Source organism: Mastigoproctus giganteus, chromosome 3 (assembly GCF_048544385.1).
Source record: "Mastigoproctus giganteus isolate SK-2022 chromosome 3, ASM4854438v1, whole genome shotgun sequence".
NCBI lineage: Eukaryota > Metazoa > Arthropoda > Arachnida > Uropygi > Thelyphonidae > Mastigoproctus > Mastigoproctus giganteus.
Window position 1 is genome coordinate 114569515 of NC_143577.1, and position 27851 is coordinate 114597365.

Genomic DNA, 27851 nt, shown 5'->3' on the forward strand with positions numbered 1-27851 from the left:
TAGGAATACAACTATCGTACTATACGAGGACTGACTATACTAAGATATTATTACACTGTGGTTATTAGAAATAATTATTACTTATTACTCTTATTACTTATTGCTCTGTGGTTATTAGAAACGTTGAAAGAGATGTCGGTAATTCGGATCGCATTTCTTTGAAGCCAAACAAATACGACGAAGAAAAATTATCCAATGCCATTCCTTCGCAGTTTCAAAAAAAGGCGTCATTAGAATTTTTTCCACATTTTTAGATTTGATCCAACAATTTAAAGCTATGACCCAATGATCAGGTCGTTTGACCGCGAGCGTAACTATGTAAAATTGTTGGGGTTCTCCTCAGGGAAATCCAGAATAATATAAAACCGATTCTTCGATTTATAAAAAAAAAAACTATGAAATATGATATCCCTACTATTTCAATTATGAATTATTTTTATTATTAATTAAATAATCAATTGAACAATTAATTTAAGATTTCTTAAATGAATATTTCTTAATTTAAATGTTACATTGCCAAATTACATAAAATGCTAAACATTTACACTCCTCCCGCTAAAAAATCCGCTATCCGCTATTTCATATTTTTATCCGCTAAACCTGAAGCAATTCCGCTAAATCTAGCGGGAAAACCGCTAAAATGGCAACACTGGTCTGGACAGGCTTGGAAGAGAAAATTTGAATTATAGAAGCCAATTCAGAAGAAAAGTGCACATGGGATTTCTGTAGAAAATGCATGCAGCAGAAACAGAATGTCTAAGAGAGAGAGAGAGAGAGAGAGAGAGAGAGAGAGATATGAGTCATTAATTAACCTAACTGCCCTCTTCTGAACAGAATATAGAAGCCTGAGAGACGTTTTGTGAGCATTGCCCCAGATGTGGGAACAACATTTCATGGTATAGTGTACTTGTGATTTGTACAGAGTGAACAGCTGTTTGGAAGAAAGGTAAATTGAGAGAATGAAAGAGAAAACCCAGTTTGTTTAGATGCAGAGGGAGAAATATTTCTGATGTGCTTGTGCTATCATTAGCAAAACTATAGACAGTTTTTGTGTCTTGTACACAGTTGCAAAAATGTCAATTTTATTTTCAATATTAGTCAGCTGGTTCTTATCAAGATGAACTTTTGTTATGCGTGACTCGCCTGATCTTATACGTATTCTTTTCCCTACAATTTCTGCTGGGTATACTAGATCTTCTAAGATTCATGCATGGATGTCACTGTTCGGCTTTTTGGTCTCTTTTGTTTCTTTTTAATTTTTATCTTTCGGGTTGGCTTTCTTAGCATAGTTTGCTTAGCAATAAAAACCATGTTTCCTACTGAATTTCTTTTCAAGTTCTCTGATGATCAACCTTGTTTGGATTTTATGGTATAACTGCAGCCGTGGAACTGAAACAAAGATGATAATGGCCTTCTTGCCATGTACATCAATATTTTTTGCACTAGTTATGTGTAATTCTCCATACCTTCAGATCACTGTTCATCTGCAGCTGCCAGAGAGCCTGTGCAATAGACAATCCTAATTCATCTGTCTTTTCTCCCTGCCATTTCACAATCTTTGTACTTACTGAATACACTGTGCTCGCCTCTTGCCATGCATTACAGAATTTCTGGCCAACGGAAGAAGGTCAATAATATACAAAAGGAAAAGAGTGGAGAAAGAACTGAACCTTGGGGAAAAACTGCATCAGTGGGGAAGTTAGACAGAGAGTCATATACCATCGCCTACAGTGAGCAATGAGAGAAAACTGGATAACCAATTACAAAACACTGTTGGCAAACCATAAGATGGAAGATTATTTAGAAGATCTTTATGACAAACACAATCAAAAACTATTGAAATGTCAAGAGCAACTGCTTGTGTTTCACAAAACTATTCCAATGAATCTGTTCACAAATGTGTAACATAAACCAGTTTATCACCAGTGGATTGACACTGTTGGAATCCATACCAGCAATCATTGATCAGATAGAAGATAGTTAGATAGTTTATAGCAATTAATAGGGTTCTTCGTTATTTTAGAAACGAGTATAAGCAAGTGCAATGGGATGATATTGAATGGGCGGGATTTGTCACCCATTTAAGGAACTGGCTGAATATGAGCATATTTCCAAGCAGAAGGGAAAATGCCTGTGGAATTAGAAAATGAAAACAAGTGAAAAACAAACAGAGAGGGTGCTCTAGTCATGGAAGAGAAGAGTTGGTGGGTTTTTGACTGCTGTAAAGGGATAAGTATTTTTAATTTTTACTGTATTCTTTGTTAAGTAATATACTACATTGTGTTTTACAGAGTAGGTTTAGTAGTGTTTGCTAGCTTCTTATTTTGAATTTAACTAGTGATTTTTGGAAGTTGCAAATCCCTGTGTTGGCGCCAATATTGTTGAACTAGCCACCATATTGTAGTTGATAAGAAATAGCTTAACGTATATATATCTCAAACTGATAGCAAAAGTATAAAGTAAAACTAGATAGCGTAATACAGAGGAATTAGGAATCTGTTAGCTTAGTATAGTATTATCAATTAATCTAAAATATTATTAATCTTATTAAATTTCATTGTTAATTAAAAATATATTTAAATGGCAATCATGAGCCAGACTAGAGTTGTGAAACGAGAAAGACACAAAGGGGCAATTCTCCAATGTATCACAGTTTCAAAAAAATATGCAAAATATGAAATGTTTACCTTTCTAAAACAGGACATGAACTAGCCAAGGAGGATGCCATTGTGTGTGCTAGGTGTCTAGTGTCAAGAAATTAGCCGGCAATTCAACGTTCTGATGGGCATTATGAGAGCTTGAGTAGTAGGATAAATGCCCTTGAAGAAGTTAATGAGAGGCCCATCAAGCTCTCAGCTGCCCAGTTCAATGGCAGAGTTCACGCCTGTGCATCAGGCAACACAGAGACAATCTCCAAGGCAGAATTTGCTAGTACCAAAGGAACTAGTTATTGTTGGTGACTACTGTCAGGGAGATGGGGAATATACTATGTAAGAAGGAACAGGACAGGGAAATATTGTTCAAGGTTTAGGCCTAAATGGATGTTAGATGAACTAATGAGACACATGGCAGAGAAGAAAAATGCATGGGATAAATATAAATTAACATGTGACACAGAAGCCTATGATAGATATAAGCTGCTCTGTAACCAAGTCACAAAGGAGGTTAGGCAGGCAAAGGCAGATGAGAAATCTTTGGCAAAGGATGCAAAGAAAAACAGCAAAGAGTTCTTTACCTATGTAAACTCTAGAAGGAAAGAGTTGAATCAGATTGGTCCACTGGATATTGATGGTTCAACTGTTAATGATCCTGCTCAGGTAGCTAACAAACTAAATGAATACTCTATCGACATTCGCACATAAGGAGTTACTCGGCAAGGGGAATGCCAGGGGTGTATTCAACTCTGACAGTAAGCTAGATAATCTTGTAATAACTGAGAGTTAAGTGGAGGAGAAATTGTTGAAGATAAACACAAGAAAGGCACCTGGGGTGGATGGGATCTATCCAGTTATATTAAAGGAGGTACCAAAGGAAGTAAGCAAACCATTAGCCATAATTATGAGAGCTTCCTTGGACTCAGGGGAGGTACCCATACACTGCAGTTGTGCAAATGTGACCCCAATTCCCAAAGGAGGATCAAAGTCTGACACAAGTAATTATAGACCTGTGAGTTTAACTTCTGTTCCAGGAAAATTAATGGAGGCACTGGTTAAAGAAGCACTGCAGGATCATCTAGACAAGACTTCAGTTATAGCTCGAAAACAGCATGGTTTTGTTAAGGGAAAGTCTTGCCTGACCAATTTGATTGGATACTATTATGCAGTCACAAAAGAGCTGGATGCAGGGAATAACTTTGATATTATATACTTGGATCTTAGAAAGGCTTTTGATACTGTTGCACATGGAAGACTGTGCACAAATTGGAGCAGTGTGGCATTGGAGGCAAATTGCTGCTATGGATAAAGAGGTGGTTGAGGGGGAGAAGACAGTGGAAATCAATAGACACTGCTTATCATGGACTAATGTTATTAGTGGAGTTCCCCAGGGTTCAGTGTTGGATCCATTATTGTTTTCTGTATTTATAAATAATATTGATGATGGTATATCAAGCTTAATGTCCAAGTTTGCAGACGATACAAAGGTTGGCAGGGTTGTTAAGGACAATACTGATGCTATGCTGCTGCAACAGGATTTGGAAAGGCTGAGCAGATGGGCTGAGAGGTGGCAAATGAAGTTTAACATTGAAAAATGTAAAGTAATACATGTAGGAAACAGCAACCCCAGAGCAACGTATCAACTCTGTGATACTACACTGCCAGTGGTAGAGAATAAAAAGGACCTGGGGGTAATTGTGCAGGCAGATATGAAGTTTTCTGAACAGTGCAGACGGGCTGCAAGAGTAGCTCAGGTGAACTAATGAATCTGTTCATTAGTTCACCTGATCGAACAAATCATTAGTTCAATCTGATAGAGGTGTATAAAGCCTTGAATGGTTTTAGCATGCTCAATGCTGATGGGATTCTTTCTCTTGCTCAGAATAATCACCTGAGAGGGCATAAATTCAAATTGAAGAAAGAGATGTAGGATAGATGTGCGGAAATTTGCCTTTAGCCAGCGGGTAGTTGGTTGGTGGTACAGACTTCCATGCCTTGTTGGGGAAGTTGATAGCCTAAATAAATTTAAGGCCCAGCTGCACAGGTATTTCGAATGAATGGAGGGGTGAAGTGGAAGTTTTTTTTTTTTTTTTTTGGCTGATGCTGCATAAGCTTGCTTTCTTGCATCCTATGCCTGTACTAATGCTAATTATGTCTGCCAGTGGCAAAAGTAGATATTGTTGTACAATGTTGCAACTAGCATTAGTAGAGACATATGATGCAAGAAAGCAAGCTTATGCAGCATCAGCCAAAAAAAAAAAAAAAAAACTCCCATTTCACCCCTCCGTATGTTTGAAATACCTGTCCAGCTGAGCCTGAAATTTATTTAGGCTATCAACTTCCACAAAAAGGAATGGAAGTCGGTTCCACCTACCAACCACAAGCTGGCCAAAGGCAAATTTCCGCACATCTATCCGAGATCCGTCCTTCCACAATTTGAATTTATGCCCTCTGAGGTGATTATTCTGAGCAAGAGGAAGAATCCCATTGGCATTGAGCATGCTCAAACCATTCAAAGCCTTATACACCTCTATCAGATCACCTCGCCGGTGCCTAGTCTCCAGACTCTGTAATTTGCAAAACTTAAGCCTTTCTTCGTAAGAGCAACCCTTTGTTCCATTCACTAATCTTGTTGCCGTTTCTCTGTACCCGTTCCAGCAGCTCTACATCCTTCTTGAAATGAGGCCTCCAGACCTGTATACAGTACTCAAGATGTGGCCTAATCATTGCCTTATACAAGGGAATAATCACCTCCTTATCCCTGCTAGAAAAATTCCTGTATATCATTGACAAGACACCATGAGCTACTCTTGCAGCTCGTCTACACTGCTCAGAGAACTTCATATCTGCCTGCACAATTAACCCCAGGTCCTTTTCATTCTCCACCACTGTCAGTGTAGTACCGCAGAATTGATACGTTGCTCTGGGGGTTACTGTTTCCCATATGAAGCACTTTACATTTGTCAATGTTAAACTTCATTTGCCACCTCTCAGCCCATCTGCTCAGCCTTTCCAAATCCTGTTGCAGCAGCAGAGCGTCAGTAGTGTCCTTAACAACCCTGCCAACCTTTGTATCATCTGCAAACTTGGACATTAAACTTGATATACCATCATCAATATCATTCATAAACACCGAAAACAACAACGGACCCAACACTGAACCCTGAGGAACTCCACTAATAACATTAGTCCACGTTGAGCAGTGTCCATTGATTACCACTCTCTGTCTTCTGCCACTCAACCATCCCCTTATCCATAGCAGCAATTTGCCTCCAATGCCACACTGCTCCAATTTGTGCAGCAGTCTTCCATGTGCAACAGTATCAAAAGCCTTTCTAAGATCCAAATATATAATATCAAAGTTATTCCCTGCATCCAGTTCTTTTGTGACTACATCATAGTATCCAATCAAATTGGTCAGGCAAGACCTACCCTTAACAAAACCATGCTGCGTCTGACCTATAACTGAATTCTTGTCTAGATGATCCTGCTGTGCTTCTTTAACCAGTGCCTCCATTAATTTTCCTGAAACAGAAGTTAAACTAACAGGTCTATAATTACTTGTGTTAGCCTTTGATCCTCCTTTGTGAATTGGGGTTACATTTGCACATCTCCAGTCTATGGGTACCACCCCTGAGTCCAACGAAGCTCTCATAATTATGGCTAGGGGTTTGCTTACTTCCTTTGCTGCCTCCTTTAATATAACTGGATAGATCCCATCCACCCCAGGTGACTTTTTTATGTTTATCCTCAACAATCTCTCCTCCACTTTCCTCTCAGTTATTACAAAATCATCTAGCTCACTGCCAATGTTTACTTCACCTACGTCATTCTCCTTCCTGAATAACTCCTCATGCGTCAATGTACATGCAAAATACTCGTTTAGATTGTTAGCCACCTGAGCAGGATCCTCAACTGTTGAACCATCAATATCCAGTGGACCAATCTGATTCATCCCTTTCCTTCTTGAGTTTAAATAGGTAAAGAACTCTTTTCTGTTTTTCTTTGCATCCTTTGCCAAAGATTTTTCGTAGTCTGCCTTTGCCTGCCTAATCTCCTTTGTGACTTGGTTACAGACCAACTTATATCTATCATAGGCTTCCATGTCGCCCATTAATTTGTATGTATCCCATGCATTTTTCTTCTCTGCCACATGTCTCATTAGTTCATCTGACAACCATTTAGGCCTAAACCTTGAACAATATTTCTTAGTTGGTATGTAAAGCCTGGTAGCTTCCAAGATTAGTTCCTTGAATGCTTCCCATTTTGAGTTTGCTGTTGGTAACAGCATCAGTTGGTCCCACTGTATAGAATTTAAATACCGTCTCAGACCATCATAGTCACCTTTACGAAAACAAAAACCCTTCCCTTTACCTCTGATGGTAGTTACCTCCTTGAGTAAATCCCACTTCAACATACTGTGATCACTGCAACCTAGTGGTTCATTTATTGCAGATTCTTAATGCATGAAGAATCACTACTGATAATCAGATCAAGAGTATTGCTCCCTCTTGTTGCCTCACGAACATGCTGATGTAGAAAACAATCATCCAATAAATCCACAAAAGCCTGGCTAGTGTGTGAGTGACCAACCCACAAATTCCAGTCAATATCTGGGAAATTAAAATCCCCCATTATAAGACTCTCTGATTTACTGGTCCACTCCATTTCCCTGTACAATATCTTATTATACTCATGGGAGTCATTAGGCCTATAGCACACTCCTACTCTCAATTTTGGTTTCCCTATGCTTATGTCACACCAAACTGACTCGACACTGCCCTGTCCATCGATGTCGACTGGCTTCACTTCCTTGGATTTTATGTTTTTCTTAACTAATAGCATAACCCCTCCTCCCCTCCTGTTCTGTCTATCCTTTCTATACACATTGTATTCCCCAAATTCCAGTTACACATTCCTTATATCTGTGTGACACCACGTCTCTGATATCCCAACAATATCTGCCTTTGATGTTTTAAGCAATACCTCAAATTCATCAAATTTATTTACCAAACTCTTAGCATTGGTGTACACGCAAGTATGCATGCACCTGTTTCTATTCTTAGCTACCCTAACACAACCCATGTGTTTACTTGTATCACAATGACTCCCAGCAGTCTCTGAAATATCCTGCATCTTGTTTTTCAGGCTTCTGCTTGTTTCAATAGAAGCAGTACAAGAATCACTTCCACCTCTGCCAGTGGCTACTGTTAATCTATTAGTCCTTGTATCCCCCCAACTAGCAGTTTTCCGATCCACCTAACACTGCCTCGACAGCATCAGCAAAAATTCTTGCACCCTTTCTATTTAAATGTATCCCATCCCTGTAGAAGCAGTCTCTCCTGTTAACAAGTACAGACCAGACTGAAAAAAATTCTACCCCTTGAGCCTTGCACAATCCCTCCAGGGCCAAATTGATCGACAAGGCTCTCATTATATACTCCCTCTTATCATGTCTGGGCAGAATTGCAGACACTTTCAAATTCAACCCTAATTCACGGCTTTTTTTCAACAGTGACCTGTACTTGCTAAGTAATTCCGCCGGTCTCCTACTCTTAATATCATTAGTGCCAGCGTGTACAACTATATCACCTTTTGTGTCCTTAAAAGATGATATCCGCTCTACAACGTCATCAACCTTTGCCCCTGCCTCTTTCCTCAATTTGAATTTATGCCTGCTCAGGTGATTATTCTGAGGAAGAGGAAAAATCCCATCAGCATTGAGCATGCTCAAACCATTCAAGGCTTTATACACTTATACTGACAACTAATGACATTAAGAGTAAGAGATCTGCAGATTTACTCAACAAGTAGAGGTCAGTGTTGAAAAAAAGTCTTGAGTTAGGGTTGAATGTGAAAGTGTCTGCAATTCTGCCCAGACACGATAGGAGGGAGTATATGATGAGAGTCTTGTCGATCAATTCAGCCCTGGAGAAACTGTGCAAGGCTCAAGGGGTAGAATTTTTTTCAGCCTGGTCTGTGCTTGTTGATGGGAGAGTGCTTCTACAGGTATGAGGTACACTTAAAAATAGAAAGGGTGCAAGAATATTTGCTAATTCTATCGGCGCAGTGTTAGGTGGGTCGGAAAACTGCTAACTTCGGGGATACACAGACTAAAAGGTTAACAGTGGCCGCAGGCAGAGGCAAAAGTGATTCTTGCACTGCTATTAGAATGAGCACAAGCATAGAAAGCAAGCAATGGAGATTTCTAGGACTGCTGGGAGTCGTAACGGAACAAATAAATAGAACAAATAAATACATGGGCTGAGTTAGGGTAACTAACAGAAGAAACAGGTGCATGTATACTTTCATGAAAACCAATGGTAGGAGTATAGTTAATAAATTTCATGAGCTTGAAGTGCTACTCAAGACATCACAGGCAGATATTGTTGGGATATCAGAGAAGTGGTGTCACACAAACATAAGCAGTGCAAAATTGGAATTTTGGGAGTACAATGTGTACAGAAAGGATAAACAGGAAAGGAAGGAAGGAGAGGTTACACTGTTAGTTAAGAAAGACAAAATCTAAGGAAGTGCATCTAATTGATGTTGGTGGGCAATGCAATGTTGAGTCTGTCTCGTGGGACATAAGCACTGGGAAAGGAAAATTGAGAGGAGTGTGTCATAGGCCTAATGAATCTGATGAGTATAATGAGCAGCAGTTGTGCAGAGAAATAGTGGGCCAGTAAATCAGAATGTCTTATAATGGAGGATTTTAACTTTCCAGATATTGACTGGAACTTGAGTTGGTCGCTCACACACTAGCAAGACTTTTGTGGATTTATTGGATGACTGTTTTCTACAGCAACATATTCGAGAGGCAACCAGAGGGAGTAATACTCTTGATCTGATTATCAGCAGTGATCATTCATGCATTAAGAATTTTCGGATAAAGGAACCACTGGCGGACAGTAATCACAATGTAATGTGAGAATTACTTAGAGATGTAACTACCATCAAGGCTAAAGGGAAGGGTTTTGCTTTCCTAAAGGTGACTACAGGGGTCTCAGACTGTTTTTATATTCTGTACAGTGGGATCAACTGATGATGTTACCAACTTTGAATTCTAAATGAGAAGCCTTCAGGGACTTAATTTTGGAGGCTACTAGGCTTTTCATTCCAACTAAGAAATATTGTTCAAGGTTTAGGCCTAAATGAAAGTCAGATAAACTAATGAGGCTTGTGGCAGAGAAGAAAAATGTAGTAGTAGTAGTGGCAAGTGATGCAAGAAAGCAAGTGTATGAGCTTATGCAGCATCAGCCAAAAAAAAAAAAAAAAAAACACACCATTCCCTCCAAATGCCTGTCCAGTTCCTCCTTAAATTTATTCAACCTATCAACTTCCACGACAGGTGGAAGTTTTTTCCAGCAATTAACCACCCGCTGGCTAAAGGCAAATTTCTGCACATCTATTCTACATCTGTCTTTTCTTAATTTGAATTTATGCCCCCTTAGGTTCATAATCTGAACAAGTGGAAGGATCCCATCAGAATTCAGCGTGCTCAACCCATTCAAGGCCTTATATACCTCAATCAGATCACCGCGCAGGTGCCTAGTCTCCAGCCACTGCAATTTGTAGAACTTAAGCCTCTCTTGGTAAGAGGATCCCTTCATTCCCCTCACCAATCATGTTGCTCTTCTCTGTACACGCTCAAGTAAATGTACATCCTTCCTAAAATGAGGCCTCCAGACCTGTACGCAGTACTCAAGGTGTGGCCTGACCATTGCCTTATACAGAGGGACAATCACCTCCTTCTCGCTGCTAGCAAAATTCCTATATATCATTGACAAAACCCCATGACCTGCTCTGGCAGCCTGTCTGCATTGCCCAGAAAACTTCATATCTGACTGCACAATTACTCCTAGGTCTTTTTCATTTTCTACGACCTTAAGATGTATGGGATGCATGTAAAGTATCAGGTGACGCATTAGCATTAGTAGGGGCATATGATGCAAGAAAGCAAGCTTATATAGCATCAGCCAAAAAAAAAAAAAAAACATCTTTCCCATTTCACCTATCCATTCACTCCAAATGTTTGTCTAGTTCTGCCTTGAAACTTATTTAAGTTGTTGACTTCCACTACAACAGATGGAAGTTTGTTCCAACTATCAACCACCAGCTGGCTACAGGTGAATTTATGCACATCTATTCTACAATTGTCTTTCCTCAATTTGAATTTATGCCCCCTCAGGTGAGTAATCTGAGCAAGAGGAAGAATTCCATTAGCATTGAGCTTGGTCAATCCATTCAAGCCTTTGTACACTTTAGTTAGATCATCTCGCAGGTGCCTAGTCTCCAGAAGCTGCAAGTTGCAGAACTTAAGCCTTTCTTGGTAACACCAACTCTTTGTTCTTCTCACCAATCTCATTGCCCTTCTCTGTACTTGTTTCAGCAGCTCTACATCTTTCCTAAAATGAGGCGTCCAGACCTGTATACAGTACTCAAGGTGTGGCCTGACCATTGCCTTATACAAGGGGACAATCACCCCCTTATCCCTGCTAGCAGAATTTCTGTATATCATTGACAAGGCACCATGAGCTACTCTTGCAGCCTTTTTGCACTGCTCAGAAAACTTCATATCTGTCTGCACAATTACCTCCAGGTCCTTTTCATTCTCCACTACCTAGTACCACCCAGTTGATATGTTGCTCTGGGGTTACTGCTACCCATATGCAGTACTTTACATTTGTCAATGTTAAACTTGAGTTGCCACCTCTTAGCCCATCTACTCAACTTTTCCAGATCCTGTTGCAGTAATGTACTATCATTACTGTGATTAACAACCCTGCCAACCTTCGTATCGTCTGTAAACTTAGACATTAAGCCTGATACACCATCAATATCATTGATAAATACCGAACTTAACAACAAACAATATTCAGTAGGATTTCATTGCACTAGCATTAAAGCACACGCAGAAGCCTATGGCAGATATAAACTAATCTGAATCAAGTTACAAAGGAGCTTAGGCGGGCGAAGGCATATTACGAGAAATCTTTGGCAAGGGATGCAAAGAAAAATCAGCAAAGAGTTCTTTACTTATGTAAACTCTAGAAGGAAAGGGATGAATCAGATTGGACCACAACATAGATGGTCATGCTAAGGTAGCTGATAAACTGAATAAGTATTCTGCATCTACATTCACACATGAGGGGTTATTCAAAGGGGGAGTGCCAGAAGTTCAAACTCTAACAGGGAACTAAGTGATTTTGTAATAACTGAGAGCAAAGTGGAGAAGAAATTGTTGAAGTTAAACATAAAGGCACCTGGGATGGATGGGATCTATCCAGTTATATTAAAGGAGACAGCAAAGAAAGTAAGCAAACCCTTAACTATAATTATGAGAGCTTCCCTGAACTCAGGGGAGGTCACCATGGACTAGAGGTGTGCAAATGTATAACAAATTCACAAAGGGAGTTCAAAAGGTGACACAAGTAACTATAGACCTGTTAGTTTAATTTGTGTTCCGGGTAAAAAAATGGAATCACTGGTTAAAGAAGCATTGCAGGATCATCTAGCCAAGACTGTAGTAATAGTTAAGACACAGCATGGGTTTGTTTAAGGGAGATCTTGTCTGACCAATTTGATTGAATACTATGATGTGGTCACAAAGGAACTGAATGCCAAAAACAATTTTGATATCATATACTTAGATTTCAGGAAAGCTTTTGATACTGTTGCACATGGAAGACTGCTGTACAAATTGGAGAGGTATGGCATTAAGGGTAAGTTGCTACAATGGATAAAGGGAGGTTGGATGGAAGAAGACAGTGTGGTAATCAATGGACACTGCATTTCGTGGACAAATGTTATTAGTGGAGCTCCCCAGGGTTCGGTGTTGGGTTCATTGTTGTTTTGTATATTTATCAATGATATTGATGAAGGTATATCAGGTTTAATGTCCAAGTTTGCAGATGATACAAAGGTTGGCTGGGATGTTAACGATGATAAAGCCAGTATGCTACTCCAATTGGATCTAGATAAGTTGGGCAAATTGGCTGAGAAGTGGCAACTGAAGTTTAACCTCAGTGTAGTACGTACCACAACTATGTGGTATGTACTACACTGAGGGAAGTGGAAAGTGAAAAATACCTGGGGGTAATTGTGCAGTCAAATATGTAGTTTGCTGAGCCTGGGCATATCATGGAGTCTTGTCAATGACATATAGGAATTTTGCAAGCGGGGACAGGGAGGTGATTATTCCGTTATACAAGGCAATGGTCAGGTCACAACTAGAGTACTGTGTTCAGGTCTGGAGGCCTCATTTTAGGAAGGATGTAGAGTTGCTAGAACGAGTACAAAGAAGGGCAACAAGATTGGCGAGTTGAACAAAGGGGGTGCTCTTACCAAGAAAGGCTTAAGTTCTGCAACTTGCGGCACCTGATCTGATTGAGGTGTATAAGGCCTTGAATGGGTTGTGCAAGCTGAATGCTGATGGGATTATTCCTCTTGCTCAGATTAAGAACTTGAGGGGGCATAGATTCAAATTGAGGAAAGACAGTTGTAGAACAGATGTGCAGAAATTTACCTTTAGCCAGCGGGTAGTTGATTGGTGGAACAGCCTTCCATCTTTTTCTGTGGAAGTTCATACACTAAATAAATTTAAGGCTGAGCTGAACAGGCATTTGGAACGAATGGAGAGGTGGGAGGGTTTTTTTTTTTTTTTTTTTAGCTGATGCTGCATAAGCTTGCTTTCTTGCATCGTATGCCTCTACTAATGCTAATCAACAGAGAACAGGAGTAAGCCAGGTTTTGAGAACAAGGGGAAATACCTCCAAGACCTGGCACTCTCTTGGCATCAAGACTATCTATATTAGAAAATTATTTTGATACCCTTCTGAGAGAAGACCACAGGAGGCAATGAATGGGATGTACTGCAAATGGTAGTAGATTCTTTATCAAGATCATTAATACCTCTTATAACAAGGTAGTTTGGTTCCTACAAAATCTTGTGTAATGCGAAACTGTGTTATACAGGACTAAGAACCAGTACAAAAAGGGGATTACGTTCCAAAAGCTAACTAAAATATACCATTTTTTTATAACTATCAGAAACTTAATTTTTATCGTAGAAATAACTTAATATTTTAACTTTATTTTTATAATAGGAGTCTTGCCTTACAAACTGTGATACTTATGTCAGATAATGTACATTCATTTAATTTTCTTCCTCTTCATCGCTGCTAAGCACAATCTCTTCTGCAGCATCTAGATTTCGTGTACCTTCTGCTCTCTGTCACAATCTGCACACACTTTGAAGTCACACATATTTTATGGTCTCAAACAAGCGCAAGTTCAATAGCATAGAACCTAACCAGGGATCTCCGAACAAAATACAGTGGACCCCAGCTTAGATATAAAGCACAAATTTAACTTTATTACCTTACCAATTAACAACGGTAAACAATACGTGAAAATCGGAAGAATATTTTCCAGTTAACAAAATAAAATTAAATTTAAGCTTACGTACATAGATTAATTAATATATACTGTAATAAGTACATACTAATTAATTCACTGACTTTTTTTTGTTGTAAAATTTAAAACAGTAAAAATTATAAGCAATTAATAACAAAGAACATGGCATGCACGAGTTTCAACAAACACGATACGCACAAGTGAGATACAAAGCAATGAGTTTCCGAAAATTTATTTCTGTTTTTTTTTATCTATATAATATCGGTGTAAATACACCATAGTTAACCCATATATTTGAGCTACGATTGTAGTGTAGAAGGCATCGTTTTAATTGTATCTCATAATGTGGTTGCCTTAACAAGATAGCTACTATTGAATTACTTCAAATAAATAACGCTTCTCTAGTAGAGAAGGCTACTGTTATTTATTTTCAGCGGTACCACCACCCAGACGATCGTTTCGAAGCTGTTTGGCTTCGTCATCAGTGGGCGGGCAGGTACCCAGGTAATACAACAAGCCATCTCAGTTGCGAAGTTATATCCACATTATGAGAGATGCCAAAAGGGTGTGGTGGTAATGTATTTTGGAAAATTAAATGCACTAGGCATAATCCTTATGGGTTTTGATAATTAACTATATAATATCGGTGTAAATACACCATAGTTAACCCATATATTTGAGCTACAATTGTAGCATAGAAGGCATCGTTTTAATTGTATCTCATAATGTGGTTGCCTTCACAACAAGATAGCTACTATTGAATTACTTCAAATAAATAACGCTTCTCTAGTAGAGAAGGCTGTTATTTATTTTCAGCGGTACCACCACCCAGACGATCGTTTCGAAGCTGTTTGGCTTCGTCATCAGTGGGTTTTTTTTTATATAACTGAATATTTCATGGAAGGGGTTTGTTTGTTATTTGGTTTTTAGGAACATTAGCAACTAAGGCCATATTGCTCCGGGGATATGCGGTGGTCATTCCCTGACCTTTCCGCATCCTCCGTATTTGGTGGTCACAGGCTCGAACCCCGGTCTAATCAAGAAGCATATGCTACGCACTGCTGCTCCTGCCCACCTGGCTATCATGGAAGGGGAAACACAAATGCAAGAAGATTGAGTTTACTACCCCTTTATAACTGATTACACTAACAGAAAAGATCAATAAACCGGGACCTGCAAATTGTTATTGTTTTATGGTAGTGACCTCCAGAAATGTGCTTTGGAAAAATATCACAAAGGCGATAATGATTGATGAGTCAACAGCAAGGATTCACAAAAAGGAATGGAAACGTTGAAAATTACATATAACATACTAGAAGTGTTTTCTCAGCACAAAAGCTCAAAAATACTGTGGTATGTGAGATTTTCCGAAATTCTCAAACCACGTTAGAGCGAAACCATATTATATAAGTACCGTGTTATACGGGGGTTGCCTGTACACAAGTCAGAAGAAAAGTAAGATGTTAGCAAGTCAACTTTATCTTTTGCTGAAGTGGCAATAGAACAATCTGGTTTTGACAGAGATGGAAATAGACATGGGAAAAATTTGTGGCCAATAGCTTTAGCAAGAGACCAGAATGTTCAACTACCATTTGGACAACAGGAGAGTTTTCTACTCTTAGACAGCATGAAATCTAGTTTGGATTGATTAATAACTGCTTTACAATTGTTGCAAGCTTTTGTGCAGGCAGAAAATAAACCTGGAGATTGGATGCAAGCCAATTGTGATATGCAACATTATTATATTGAACAGCCTTAACACATTTATTGGAAAACCAAGATTTAGATAAAGGACAAGATTTTAAAGTGGAGTGTGGAATAAAAGATTTCATCCCTACAAGAATTTCACTGACATGATCTGAGAAAACATTCACATCAGAAGATTTGAAACAGTAATCAAAGAAAACCAACCAAGGAAAAGAAATCTTGCAGATCATTCATTCTGCATTCTTGTAATGCTAAACAACACTAGGTTGAGGACTGCCACGAGAGAAAGGCTCCATTGGAGATGATGTGCCTAGAGGACCACTTACCTCAACAGGGTATTCAGAAGGGTGGTTTGTGAGAAAAAGATAAAGTGTTTTGGCTGTGTGGTTAGGATTGTCTGGTATTTGGGTAGGTAAATGAACAATCTGTGCAAGGACATTAGTAATTGCAAAAGCCTTAAACATCTCAACCAGCTGGGTCTGTGCGACTACAAAATGGAAGCCAGCTGGAGTTGTGAACATTAAAATACCTAGGAAAATTACCTCACTGTTAGGAAAGTTGGATATGAGAAAGTCAAGTTACAAAGAGAGGAAGTCAAAGATTTCCAAGTGATTAGTGGAGATTGGAGAATGACAGAGGCAATAGATGAATTTGACACAATGAGGTAGAGAGATTTTAAGCCAGAGAAGATGAAAAGGAGGAGATTCCAAATTACCAAGTCTCTGAGAAGGAATATCAAATTATGACGTGTATACCACTTTGAAACAAAAGGAATCATACAGCAAATAATTAGGACAACTGAGATGAGCAGTTGTTTTATGAAAAATGCTTTTTCTGCTGCAGTGGATAAGCAGAAAAGTATATGGGATTTGGGACACTAAGTGTTACTTCAATTATGTAACTTCAATTATGGTTGTGTGTGTTTACAATGAAGTTTAGTAACTTCAGTTTTACTTCAATTATTGTTTCGCTAAAAATAAATAATATACAAGAATAAATATTTAAGAATATATAAACAGATAATAACAAGCTCATCAAATTTATTACCTATACTCCTAGAACTGGTGTACATGCAAGTATACAGCACCTGTTCCTTCTCTTAGTTACCCTAATACAGCCCATGTATTCATTTGTTTCACTATGACTCCCAGCAGTCTCAGAAATCTCCATTGCTTTGCTTTCCAGGCTGCTGTTCATTCTAATAGAAGCAATGCAAGAATAATTTTTGCCTCTGCCTGTGGCCTCTGTTAACCTTTTAGTCTGTGTATCTCCCCAAGCTAAGCAGTTTTCCGACCCACCTAACACTGCCTTGATAGCATCAGCAAATATTCTTGCACCCTTTCTATTTAAGTGTACCCCATCCCTATAGAAGCAGTCTCTCCTGTCAACAAGCACAGACCAGGCTGAAAAAAAATTCTACCCCTTGAGCCTTGTACAATCTCTCCTGGGTCGAATTGATCAACAAGGCTCTCATCATATACTCCCTCCTATCGTGTCTGGGCAGAATTGCAGACACTTTCACATTCAACCCTAACTCAAGACTTTTTTTCAACACTGATCTGTACTTGTTGAGTAAATCTGCAGATCTCTTACTCTTAGTGTCATTGGTTCCAACGTGTACATCACCTTTTATGCCATTAAAAGATATCTGCTCTACAATGTCATCAACTTTTGCTCCCGGCAGACATACCCTGGTCCTATTCCACCTATTCTTCTTGCATAATATATTCTCCGTTTCCCTGACAACAGAGTCACCAACAATAACTAGTTCCTTTGGGACCAGCGCATTCTGCCTTGGAGATTACTTCTGTTTTGCCTGATGCAGAGTGAACTCAGCTGTTGAGCTGGCAGCTGAGAGCTTGATGGGCCCCTCATATTAATTTCTTCAAGGGTATTTACCCTACACCTCAAGCTCTCGTAGACGGCCATCAGAATGCTAAGTTGGCACCTAATTTCTTGACACTCTAGACACCTATGGGCGTCTATGAGAGCTTGAGGTGTAGGGTAAATGCTCTAGCACACACAAAGGCATCCTCCTTGGATAGATCATGTCCTGTTTTAGAAAGGCAAACATTTCACATTTCGCACATTTTTTGAGACTGTAACGTGTTGGAGAATTGCCCCCTTCGTTTCTCCCCCGAGTCACAGTACTCTCACTAGTCTGTGATCTTTAGTCTGGTCTAGTCTATTCCGTTTAAATCCAATTTAATTAACAATGAATTTTAATAAAATTAATATTATTTTTGATTAATTGATAATACTATAATAAGCTAACAGATTCCTAATAGAGTGCTTCGTATTACGCTATCTAGTTTTACTTTATACCTTATGCTATCAATTCGAGATATATATACGTTAAGCTATTTCTTATCGACTACAATATGGCTGTTAGTTCAACAATATTGGCGCCAATACCGGGAGTCGTAACTTCCAAAAATCGCTGGTTAAATTCAAAATAAGAAGCTAACTTATTTTATTAACTTATTAATAAAATAAGTTAGCTAACTTATATTAACTTATTTTACACAGAGATTAAATACGAAACCTATTTAATCTGTGTAAAACATAATGTACTATGTTAATTAACAAAGAATATGGTAAAAATTAAAAAATACTTATCCCTTTACAGCAGTCAAAAATCCACCGAATGATCTCTTCCGTGACCTTAGCGCCCGACACTAATGACAGTATGCTACTGCAACAGGATTTAGAAAGTTTCGGCAGATGGTCTGAGAGGTGACAACTCAAGTCTAACATTGACAAATGCAAAGTACTGCATCATACGGGTAGCAGTAACCCCGGAGAAATATACCATCCATGTGTAATACACTCAGGGGAGTGGAGAATAAAAAAGACCTGGAGATAACTGTGCAGTCAGATATGAAGTTTTCTGACAGTGCAGACAGGCTGCCAGAGCAAGTCATAGGGTTTTGTCAATAATATACAGGAATTTTTCCAGCAGGGATAAGGAGGTGCTTATTCTCTTATATAAGGCAATGGTCAGGCCACAACTTTGAGTACTATGCACAGGTCTGGAAACATCATTTTAGGAAGGATGTAGAGTTGCTAGAACAAGTACAAAGAAATGCAACAAGATTGGTGAGAGGAACAAAGGGGTGCTCTTATCAAGAATGGCTTAATTTCTGCAAATTGCAGCATCTAGAGACTTGGCACCTGCAATCTGATTGATGTGCTTTAATGGTTTGAGCAGGCTCAATGCTGATGGGAGTTTTCCTCTTGCTCAGATTTCGAACCTGAGGTGGCTTAAATTCAAATTGAGGAAAGCCAGTTGTAGAATACCCATTTTTTTGGCTGGTGCTATATAAGCTTGCTTTCTTGCATCATATATCTCTACTATACAGTGTTTACTGACAAAGGAATGGATTTTAGTTTGCCTGCATATTGTTTCCATGTATTATTTCAACCATCTTTACTGCTGCAGAAAGAACAACTGTTTCCCCATTGGTGTGGCTTTTTGTCTTTCACTATTAAGTAAGAAACCTCAAGAGAAGCTTCAAAACATTTATCATTAAGTTTGATGAAATTATGTGAAGTACTGGATTGAATATTGGAAGACTTTATACCTGGTTAAAAAAAATGTACAGGTTTTTTGCATGTTCTAGATGCTTAGTTTTTAAATGTCTTGCTAATCATGTTGGCTTTATACTATCATTAGCTAATATCTCAAAACACAATACACATTTAGGACATGGTTCAACATTAACAATAATGGATGTAAATCCAAATTTAAAATAGTTTTCTTGATAATTTTTAATTTTTGTAAGCAACTTCTTATTCAATATTAGACAGACATTTTTACCTCAATGTTGTTGAAGATGAGCTCTTACTAGGAGAAACATCAGCCTCACTATTTTCTTGTTGGTTATTTGTGATAATAGCACTATCGTTATCACCTTCAATCCAATTAAGCCACTTATCCATTTTGTGAGGGCAAGTCCAGTGAGAATAATATTTAATTCGTGAATTAACTGGAAACAAGTTTTTTTTATGTACTTTTAAAATAAGTTAGATTGTGTATATTAGAAAAGAAATATTAGAAAAGATAAACTTATTTATGTTTTGAAAATCTAAAATCTTTCTATAATTAAAAAAATAAATATTAATTGATTGTGGATGGTCTCACACAACCCAATGGATCGTCTTGTGAACCCCTGGGATCCATGCACCTCACTGGAGACCACTGTCATACAAGCCACCTTGGCAGATATTTATCTGACTGAATGCTGTAAAACAGCAAAACACCAGATGTTACTAAATTTTTTCCACATACAGGATTGCAGAGTAAACTGTCCTGTAAATGTATAATAATATTGCAAGATCTTGAACTTGACAGAAATTTTTTTATTACCATCTTAAGCCACACATTTTTATGCAAAGATTTCAATGTCTATGAAATACTTCATCCAATAATTACATGAATAGGGGCCCCTGCCTGCATCTTCCATGACTCAAAGATGCAAGCTTACTATTGGTGAGAATACAATTTCAAATTTTGTAGTTCTGTGTTTCCCGATAACACATCTGGCCACTATATTACAGGGCAATTATGCCACTCGTCAACTGGCCTTTAACAATATTTGTTACTGAAATCAATTATAGTAGTGTATTTAGGGGTGCCAAGTGTTCATCGCATAATACCTTATGGAGTTACCATACACAATAAATAAAAACAAAAGAACTGTGGGCCTGACAATAACACACGGTTTTTTGGGGGAGACAGCAATCCTGTATCAATGTGAGATATATGTATTCCGATAAAAACCTAACGTATATATTTAAAGATATAATTATTAACACTGTATATTTGCATTGGAAGTTTTTGTTCTGACCATGTACCTCAAATACAAAGTGGTAGTTTAGCATTAGCATTAGCATTAGTAGAGGCATTTGATGCAAGAAAGCAAGCTTATGCAGCATCAGCCAAAAAAAAAAAGTAACATAAATAAATAAAAATAACCACTTCCACTTCACCCCTCTGTTCGTTCGAAATACCTGTCCAGCTGAGCCTTAAACTTATTTAGGCTATCAACTTCCACGACAAGGGATGGAAGTCTGTTCCACCCACCAACCACCCGCTGGCTAAAGGCAAATTTCCGCACATCTATCCTACATCTGTCTTTCCTCAATTTGAATTTATGCCCTCTCAGGTGATTTTTCTGAGCTAGAGGAAGAATCCCATCAGCATTGAGCATGCTCAAACCATTCAAGGCTTTGTACACCTCTATCAGATCACCCCGCTGGTGCCTAGTTTCCAGACACTGTAATTTGCAAAACTTAAGCCTTTCTTCGTAAGAGAACCCCTTTGTCCCATTCACCAATCTAGTTGCCCTTCTCTGTACTCTTTCCAGCAGCTCTACATCCTTCCTGAAATGAGGCCTCCAGGCCTGTATACAGTACTCTAGGTGTGGCCTGACCATTGCCTTATACAAGGGAATAATGACCTCCTTATCCCTGCTAGAAAAATTCCTATATATCATTGACAATACACCATGAGCTACTCTTGCAGCTCGTCTGCACTGCTCAGAGAACTTCATATCTGCCTGCCCCACCACCCCCAGGTCCCTTTCATTCTCTACCACTGTCAGTGTAGTACCACAGAGTTGATACGCTGCTCTGGGGTTGCTGTTTCCCATATGTAGTACTTTACATTTGTCAATGTTAAACTTCATTTGCCACCTCGAAGCCCATCTGCTCAACCTTTCCAAATCCTGTTGCAGCAGCATAGTGTCAGTAGTGTCCTTGACAACCCTGCCAACCTTCGTATCGTCTGCAAACTTGGACATTAAGCCTGATATACCATCATCAATATCATTTATAAATACAGAAAACAATAAAGGCCCCAATACTGAACCCTGAGGGACTCCACTAATAACATTAGTCCACGATGAGCAGTGTCCATTGATTACCACTCTCTGTCTTCTCCCCCTCAACCACCCCTTTATCCATAGCAGCAACTTGCCTCCAATGCCACACTGCTCCAATTTGTGCAGCAGTCTTCCATGTGCAACAGTATCAAAAGCCTTTCTAAGATCCAAGTATATAATATCAAAGTTATTCCCTGCATCCAGTTCTTTTGTGACTGCATCATAGTATCCAATCAAATTGGTCAGGCAAGACTTCCCCTTAACAAAACCATGCTGTGTCCTAGCTATAACTGAAGTCTTGTCTAGATGATCCTGCAGTGCTTCTTTCACCAGTGCCTCCATTAATTTTCCGGGAACAGAAGTTAAACTCACAGGTCTATAATTACTTGTGTCAGCCTTTGATCCCCCTTTGTGAATTGGGGTCACATTTGCACATCTCCAGTCAATGGGTACCTCCCCTGAGTCCAAGGAAGCTCTCATAATTATGGCTAAGGGTTTGCTTACCTCCTTTGCTGCCTCCTTTAATATAACTGGATAGATCCCATCCACCCCAGGTGCCTTTCTTGTGTTTATCTTCAACAATTTCTCCTCCACTTTGCTCTCAGTTATTACAAGATTCTCTAGCTTACTGCTAGAATTGAATACACCTCTGGCATTCCCCTCGCTGAATAACTCCTCATGTGTGAATGTCGATGCAAAATATTCATTTAGTTTGTTAGCTACCCGAGCAGGGTCATCAACAGTTGACCCATCGATCTCAAGTGGACCAATCTGATTCATCCCCTTCCTTCTAGAGTTTACATAAGTAAAGAACTCTTTGCTGTTTTTCTTCGCATCCCTTGCCAAGGATCTCTCGTAATCTGCCTTCGCCTGCCTAACCTCCTTTGTAACTTGGTTACAGATCAACTTGTATCTATCATAGGCGTCCGTGTCACGTGTTAATTTGTATGTATCCCATGCATTTTTCTTCTCTGCCATATGCCTCATTAGTTCATCTGACAACCATTTAGGCCTAAACCTTGAACAATATTTCTTAGTTGGTATGTAAAGCCTAGTAGCTTCCACGATAAGTTCTTTGAATGCTTCCCATTTTGAATTTGCTGTTGGCAATATCATCAGTTGATCCCACTGTATAGAATTTAAATACTGTCTCAGTCCATTGTAGTCGCCTTTACGAAAGCAATACCCCTTCCCTTTACCCCTAATGGTAGTTACCTCTTTGAGTAACTCCCACTTCAGCACACTGTGATCACTGCCACCAAGTGGTTCATTTATCTGCAGATTCTTAATGCATGAAGAATCACTACTGATAATCAAATCAAGAGTATTACTCCCTCTAGTTGCCTCCCGAACATGCTGATGTAGAAAACAATCATCCAATAAATCCACAAAAGCCTTGCTACTGTGTGAGTGACCAGCCCCCGAATTCCAGTCAATATCTGGGAAATTAAAATCCCCCATTATAAGACTCTCTGATTTACTGGCCCACTCTATTTCTCCGAACAGTTTCTTATTATACTCATCAGAGTCATTAGGCCTATAGCACACTCCTACTCTCAATTTTGATCTCCCAATGCTTATGTCACACCAAACTGACTCGACACTGCACTGTCCAGCGATGTCGACTGGCTTCACTTCCTTGGATTTTATGTGTTTTTTAACTAATAGCATAACCCCTCCTCCCTTCCTATCCTGTCTATCCTTTCTGTAGACATTGTACTCCCCAAATTCCAGTTCTGCATTTCTTATATCTGTGTGACACCACGTCTCTGAAATCCCCACAATATCTGCCTTTGATGTTTTGAGCAATACCTCAAATTCATCAAATTTATTTACTAAACTCCTAGCATTGGTGTACACACAAGTATACATGCACCTGTTCTTTTTCTTAGCTACCCTAACACAACCCATGTGTTTACTTGTACCCCAATGATTCCCAGCAGTCTCTGAAATATACTGCATCTTATTTTCCAGGCTGCGGCTCATTCCAATAGAAGCAGTGCAAGAATCACTTTCACCTCTGCCAGTGGCTACTGTTAATCTATTAGTCCTTGTATCCCCCCAATCTAGCAGTTTGTATCTGAAAGTTTGTATCTGAAAAAAAGATCGAGAAATACTGCTAGGGTTGCCATGTCTCTTAGGAAAACCGGACAGCTATCGGTTTCAACACATTTACATAGCCTCTAGTTCCACGTATATTTATATTTAAAAAAAAAAATAATTATAAAATACCGGGCAATTTGCATGTGCCGTATTTGCTCAAATTGTTTACCGGACAGTATGCCCAATACTGGACACCTGGCAACTATAAACACACAGCTATAGTTGATTTGAATAACAAATTACAAAAGATACTGAGCAAGACATAATTAGATTCATGAGTGCAGCGATTCTGTTCGGAAACTTTCAATTTCCGCGTACATTTAAAGTTTTTAGTATTACCTTAAACTATAAGTATTAAACTAAAGTATTACCTTAAACTATAACTCTACATTTCAGTATTACCTTAAACTTATAGTTTAAGGTAATACTGAAAACTTTAACACAGAAAGAGAGAGAGACAGCATTAACGCCATTGAAGGTTATCTAAAAATTCACATACCAGATATCCACCGTGTCCATGTCGATGAGGATCAGTTAACTGTCTGATGTATTCACGTTTCAATTGCTGGCGAAGTGTGGCTCTTTCCGAGACAGCACGGCATTCATCAGACGTAAGATCGAGTTGGCGATTTCCCTTACTCATAATGAAAACGAAGCGTTGGAGAATAACTCGGGACGACAGGGAAATTCTCCGATTTCCTAGGTGCGCATCTCTACGCAGAAATATCCTCCACTAAAGTGTTCTTTAGGTTCTGACGGAGGTGATCTTTAGCACAAAGTAGTAAAGATACTCTGTGATGTTTAGTTTACGGAATACGCTTGAATCGGTCGTCTGTACCGAGGTGTGTCTTGAAGCTGTGGTCGGAAAGAGTAGCTCCTCCTACCCATTGCGTGTTTGTCAGGGCTAGTCTGAATAGTTTACCACTGATTTGCATTAATTAGAATGTGCTTCAGCCAGTGGTGTCCTGGTAAATTTTTAACAACCGACTCACTAAAAAAAAAAAAAAACAAGACCAAAAATATGTGTGTGTATGTTTATAGTAATTTTTACTGATTTAAAACAATTTTGAGTTAACTTTACAAGTTGATCGTTGCGAGTAGCAGTGATTGACGTGCCTAGCCCTCTATGTTTAGGGTGTTTATACCCCCCCACCCCGATGTTTTAAAATCGGAAAACGAAACCCCGATTTTAAACAGCGGTAAGGGGGAATAAACACCCTAAAACTAACCATAGCGGGCTAGCCATATGGAGTGACGTCACGCCTCCTTGAAACTCGTTGGCACTAACGATATTAAGAGTAGGAGACCGACAGAATTACTTAACAAGTACAGATCACTGTTGAAAAAAAAGCCGTGAATTAGGGTTATTATTATTAATATCCATATGATATAAGGAAGCCTGAGGTTTATGCTGCACCAAGAAAAAAAAAAAGTTCAGGAGTAACCCTGAGAGAGAGAGAGAGAGAGAGAGAGAGAGAGAGAGAGAGAGAGAGAGAGAGAGTCAAAATTAGAAGGGAATCACCAAGAAAGAGGAGAATGAATTTGAAAGTGTCTGCAATTCTGCCCAGAGATAGGAGGGAGTATATGATGAGAGCCTTGTCGATCAATTCGGCGCTGGAAAGATTGTGCAAGGCTCAAGGGGTAGAATATTTTTCGGCCTGGTCTGTACTTGTTAACAGGAGAGACTGCTTCTACAGGGATGGGATACACTTAAATAGAAAGGGTGCAAGATTATTTGCTGCTGCTATCGAGGCAGTGTTAGGTGGATCGGAAAACTGCTAGCGTGGAGGGATACAAGGACTAATAGATTAAAAGTAGCCACTGGCAGAGGTAGTAGTAGTAGTAGTAGTGGCATGTGATGCAAGAAAGCAAATGTATGAGCTTATGCAGCATCAGCCAAAAAAAAAAAAAAAATCACACCATTTCCTCCAAATGCCTGTCCAGTTCCTCCTTAAATTTTTTCAACCTATCAACTTCCACAACGACAGATGGAAGTTTGTTCAAGCAATTAACCACCCGCTGGTTAAAGGCAAATTTCCGCACATCTATTCTACATATGCCTTTTCTTAATTTGAATTTATGCCCCCTTAGGTTCGTAATCTGAACAAGTGGAAGAATCCCATCAGAATTCAGCGTGCTCAACCCATTCAAGGTGAAAGTGATTCTTGCACTGCGTCTATTGGAATAAGCAGCAGCCTGGAAAACAACATGCAGGATATTTCAGAGACTGCTGGGAGTCATTGCGGTACAAGTAAACACATGGGTTGTGTTAGGGTGGCTAAGAATAGGAACAGGTGAGTGTATACTTGCGTGTACACCAATGATAGGAGTTTGGTAAATAAATTCGATGAATGTGAGGTATTGCTCAAAACATCAAATTCAGATATTGTAGGAATATCAGAGACGTGGTATCACACAGATATAAGGAATGCAGAACTGGAATTGGGGGGGAAACAATATGTACAGAAAGGATAGACAGAATAGGAAGGGAGGAGGGGTTATGCTATTAGTTAAGAAACACATAACATCCAAGGAAGTGAAGCCAGTCGACATCGCTGGACAGTGCAGTGTGAAGTCAGTTTAGTGTGACATAACCATTGGGAGATCAAAATTGAGAGTAGGAGTGTGCTATAGACCTAATGATTCTGATGAGTATAATTAGAAACTGTACAGGGAAATAGAGTGGGCCAGTAAATCAGAGAGTCTTATAACGGGGGATTTTAATTTCCCAGATATTGACTAGAATTTCTGGGTTGGTCACTCATGCACTAGCAAGGCTTTTGTGGATTTATTGGATGATTGTTTTCTACATCAGCATGTTCGGGAGTCAACTAGAGGGAGTAATATTCTTGATCTGATTATCAGTAGTGATTCTTCATGCATTAGGAATCTGCAGATAAAGGAACCACTAGGTAGCAGTGATCACAGAGTGCTGAAGTGGGATTTACTCAAAGAGGTGATGATGTTACCAACAGCAAATTCAAAATGGGAAGCATTCATAGAACTTATCTTGGAAGCTACTAGGCTTTACATACCAACTAAGAAATATTGTTCATGATTTAGGCCTAAATGGATGTCAGATGAACTAATGAGACATATGGCAGAGAATAAAAATGAATGAGATAAATATAAATTAATGGGTGGCATGGAAGCCTATGATAGATATAAGCTGGTCTGTAACCAAGTCACAAAGGAGATTAGGCAGGCAAAGGCAGATTATGAGAAATCTTTGGCAAAGGATGCAAAGAAAAACAGAAAAGAGTCTTTACGTATGTAAACTCTAGAAAGAATGGAATGAATCGGATTTGTCCACTGGATATTGATGGTTCAACAGTTGAGGATCCTGCTCAGGTGGCTAACAAACTAAACGAGTATTTTGCATCTACATTCACATATGAGGAGTTATTCAGGAAGGGGAATGCCAGAGGTGAAGTAAACTCTGGCAATGAGCTAGATGATTTTGTAATAACTGAGAGGAAAGTAGAGGAGAAATTGTTAAGGATAAACATAAAAAAGGCACACCGGGGTGGATAAGATCTCTCCAGTTATATTAAAGGAGGCAACAAAAGAAGTAAGCAAATGCTAAGCCATAATTATGAGAGCTTCTTTGGACTCAGAGGAGGTACCCATACACTGCAGTTGTGCAAATGTCACCCCAATTGACAAAGGAGGATCAAAGGCTGACACAAGTAATTATAGACCTGTGAGTTTAACTTCTGTTCCAGGAAAATTAATGGAAGCACTGGTTAAAGAAGCACTGCAGGATCATCTAAACAAGACTTCGGTTATATTAAACAAGACACAGCATGGTTTTGTTAAGGGAAAGTCTTGCCTGACCGATTTGATTGGATACTATGATGCAGTCACAAAAGAACTGGATTTAGGGAATAACTTTGATATTGTATATTTGGATCTTAGAAAGGCTTTTGATACTATTACACATGGAAGACTGTTGCACAAATTGGAGCAGTGTGGAATTGGAGGCAAATTGCTGCTATGGATAAAGAGATGGTTGAGGGGGAGAAGGCAGAGTTTGATAAACCATAGACACTGCTCATCGTGGACTAATGATATTAGTAGAGTC

General features: G+C 39.1%; 1 protein-coding gene and 1 pseudogene across 1 annotated transcript in view; both read right to left on the reverse strand.

Annotated features, from left to right (window-relative positions):
- Nucleotides 1–24677, reverse strand: part of ND-B15 (NADH dehydrogenase (ubiquinone) B15 subunit) — a 65887-nt gene extending 41210 nt beyond the window's left edge. Inside the window, exon 1 of the mRNA XM_090370650.1 lies at nucleotides 24267–24677. Within this exon, the coding sequence (XP_090226776.1) occupies nucleotides 24267–24410 (144 nt within the window). The 5' untranslated portion in view covers nucleotides 24411–24677. The remainder of the gene's footprint in view (nucleotides 1–24266) is intronic.
- Nucleotides 983–19721, reverse strand: LOC150088234 (small ribosomal subunit protein eS7 pseudogene; annotated as a pseudogene).
- Nucleotides 24678–27851: the final 3174 nt, after the last annotated feature.